At 37.9% G+C, this 3,885-nt stretch overlaps 1 protein-coding gene across 1 annotated transcript in view; it reads right to left on the bottom strand.

Annotated features, from left to right (window-relative positions):
• The window catches only part of LOC106874171 (ankyrin repeat and MYND domain-containing protein 1), an 84,310-nt gene that overhangs the window by 23,481 nt on the left and 56,944 nt on the right, over window positions 1-3,885 (bottom strand). Inside the window, exon 13 of the mRNA XM_052969145.1 lies at window positions 630-756. Coding sequence (XP_052825105.1) covers window positions 630-756 — 127 coding nt within the window. The remainder of the gene's footprint in view (window positions 1-629; window positions 757-3,885) is intronic.

A 3,885-nucleotide genomic window follows, 5' to 3' on the forward strand; every position in this document is an offset into this window, starting at 1 on the left:
AAGTGGCTGAGCACTCCACAGACACGTGTACCCTTAACGTAGTTCTCGGAGATATTCAACGTGACACAGTGTGACAAGGTTGGCCCTTTGAATTACAGGCACAACAGAAACTGGAAGTAAGAGTGAGAGAAAGTTGTGGTGAAAGAGTACAGCAAGGTTCGCCACCATCCCCTGCCGGAGCCTCGTGGAGCTTTAGGTGTTTTCGCTCAATAAACACTCACAACGCCCGGTCTGGGAATTGAAACCGCGATCCTATGACCGCGAGTCCGCTGCCCTAACCACTGGGCCATTGCGCCTCCACAATGATGATGATTATGACAGAGGCAGTATTAATACCAAGTAGTAATATTTACCCCCACTTAAATGTGGATGTTCTATTAGAACAAACAATACTGTGGTAGATTCCATGACAGAAACTCTCATATTGGATTTTGGGTGCAAGAGTCCATTTTGCACCAAAAGCAAATATCAGAGTTTCTCTCATGGTATCTATTGCAGTATGGTTTGTTCTAACAGAACATCCACATTTAAGTGGGAATAAATATTAGCTATAATATAACATATGTTATAATATACACAATATACTATTAAGTAGTAAATTATAATTAAATAAATAAATAAATAAATACTTTAATTTTCTGCCAGATAACCCAGTTTGCTCGCTGTCTAGCTCTCCTTCCTCTTCAATATCCGCAAAATGAAGGGTCTTTCCTTTTTTAACTTCCTCTTCAGAAAGATAACCTGTTCGCATAATACCTGTTAGAATTAAAAATAAAACAACATAGTAAGGATTTCAAATTTTGGCACAGGGCCAACAATTTCAGGAGGGGAGTAAGTCGATTACATTAACCCCCCAGTACTCAACTGGTACTTGTTTTATTTACCTTGTAAGGGTGAAAGGCAAAATTGACCTCAGCAGAATTTGAACTCAGAATGTAAAGACAGAAAAAATGCTGCTAAGCATTTTGCCTGGCATGCTAACAGTTCTGCCTGAACAGCAACATAATAATAATGATGATGATGATGATGATGATGATCCTTTCTACTATAGGCACAAGGCCTGAAACGTTTGGGAAGGGGGCCAGTTGATTGGATCGATCCCAGTACACAGCTGGTACTTAATTTATTGCCCCCCCCCCCTCAGTAGAATTTGAACTCAGAATGTAGCAGCAGACGAAATACCGCTAAGCATTTTGCCCAGCATGCTTACAATTCTACCAGCTTGCCAATAATGATGATGATGATGATGATGATGATGATGATGATGATTATTATTATTATTATCATTATTATTATTATTATTATTATTATTATTATTATTTTATGTTTGACTTTTGTTTTGCATTTGTACAAGTTGGATCCAAGTCTCACCCAGAGACCTCAAGAGACAACAAGTTAGAAGTTCATGTAGGTGTTATACCTAGGGTACCATATATTTGGATTTGTACAGTTTTGTTCAAGTGAATGTTTAAGAAACCATAAGAAAATTATGTGTTTGCTTTAAAATTTGAGATCACATAGACAGTATTTTACGTAGGATATGGGCAGTTCCCATGAGCACTATCTTTTGAACTTCAGCCATTTTGGGGTTTCCTGGTATCTGAGCTAGGTAGTAATCAGCCCGTTTCGCTGTCATTCCCAGGGCACCTATGACAATAGGTATTGTTATAATTATTATTATTATTATTTCTAACTTTCTGTACACACAAGCAATATCTTACACTTAAATACTTCAAAGGAGAGTCACCATCTGTGACGTTAATCCCACCAAGATATCCCCTTTCCTGAATGCAAAATCTGAACACACATAGCACACAAATTCCACACATAGAAGAAATATGCCCCAATAATGAACTACCTCAGCACAGAAGTATATGACTACCACACCCAGAACAAAAACAAAGTAATGCAAACAAATTGACCACACAGCAGTTTGCCCAAAAGACAAATCCAAGGGAGACAAACATTCAAAGGCTGTCATCCATGAGTAACAACCCTTGATTTATTGTTTGATTCATGAGAATTCACAAGAATCTCTGCAACGTAAATGAGACTGTATTTTCCAAAATGTGGCTTGAAAAAATTGTTAGACACAAGGATATATTCCTACTTTTCTTAACATCAAACCAATGGTAGCCTTAATTCACAAATAAAGAAATCATATCCACCAATGCAGTGTTGTGCACTCATTTTCCATCGTTTGACATTTACTCACACACATATGCACATATGTATATATATATATGAACATATGAATTATGCAATAGGAGCTGCTCTGGAGTAAAAACATTATCTGCATTGTGTTGTTGAATAACTGCAGTTCCTGGTTTTTCAATGACATACATGTTAGAAATCATCATCATCATTATCATCTTTGTTTAACGTCCGCTTTCCATGCTAGCATGGGTTGGACGATTTGACTGAGAACTGGCAAGCCAGGAGGCTGCACCAGGTTCCAATCTGATCTGGCAGAGTTTCTACAGCTAGATGCCCTTCCTAACGCCAACCACTCCGAGAGTGTAGTGGGTGTTTTTACGTGCCACTGGCACGAGGGCCAGTCACATGGTACTGGCAATGACCACACTCAAAAAGGTGTTTTTTTACGTGCCACCTGCACAGGAGCTAGTCCAGTGGCACTGGCAACGACCTCGATCAAATGATTTTCTAACATGTCACCAGCACAAGTGCTAGAAAGCGATGCTGAAATGTTTTATATAAACACACATACACAAGTATATATGAAGCCACAAGCATACAGGTGCAAAACAAGGTGGAAAGGTAGTACTTGATTACCAAAGGCAAAGTAAATTAGCTTTACTGGAGCTGAAGACTTCACAAACTATTACATAGAGTTTCATGTAATCAATCGGTTATGTGAAACTGTATGTGACAATTTATGAAGTCTTTACAGTTTCAATAAAATATTATATGTATGAATGCAGCTATTTTGGGGGAATGCCCAGAAGAACTTTAGTTGATCTAATCGACTCTGGTACTTATTTTCTTTTTATGCCTGTGTTTTTTTGCTGAACTGCTAAGTTACAGGGATGTAGATACACCAATACCAGTTGTCAAGAGGTGGTGGGGAATAAGCACAAACACAAAGACACACACACACACACACAAATGCACATGAACACACATCTTATTACACTTGTTAGTTATCAAATTTTTATGCACTAAGTTGGCTAGCAACATATGGGGTTTGAAGATCAACTGTACACCACATACAATCAAGTGGAAAATTGTAGAGAAATCCATGCTATAAGCAAATGGATCTAAGAAATGCAACTTATGCATAACTGAAAGACTGAACATTTCTTTTTAGATCTAAGTACTCCACCACACTACTTAATTCCAGATCCAACATTTTTGGCAAATGTAAGCATGTGGACAAATTTCCTTTGACAAGCTGGAGGACACTGCCCTCTCCAAACTGAGCAGCTGCCTTGCGGACTTTGGACCACTCTCTATTGCATTATTCTTCAACAAGTACTTAAATTATGACTTCTACAGTCAAAGGGGATATAACTTAAATTGTCTTTCTTTTCTTTTTCTGTTTTTATTCGCCTTTCCACTTTTTGCATCAACATTCTCCTCATTTTATCTCACGGTTCTCATATACCTGTGTCCTGATTTTCAAATACAGCAGATCATGTGCTCAAAGCCCAGTGATTGCTTGGAGACACAAGGTGCATTATTAGAACATGTCTCACTGTGTGCTCTCACAGCTAGAAACTATCAGTAACTCTTTTCTTTATATTGTGCACATTAACTGATATTTATATATATTTATGATTGAATGATTTAAATATATTTTTGAGTAAATGATAAACACACACACACACACACACACACACACACACACACACACACACACACACA

Source organism: Octopus bimaculoides, chromosome 7 (assembly GCF_001194135.2).
Source record: "Octopus bimaculoides isolate UCB-OBI-ISO-001 chromosome 7, ASM119413v2, whole genome shotgun sequence".
Taxonomy (NCBI): Eukaryota; Metazoa; Mollusca; class Cephalopoda; order Octopoda; family Octopodidae; genus Octopus; species Octopus bimaculoides.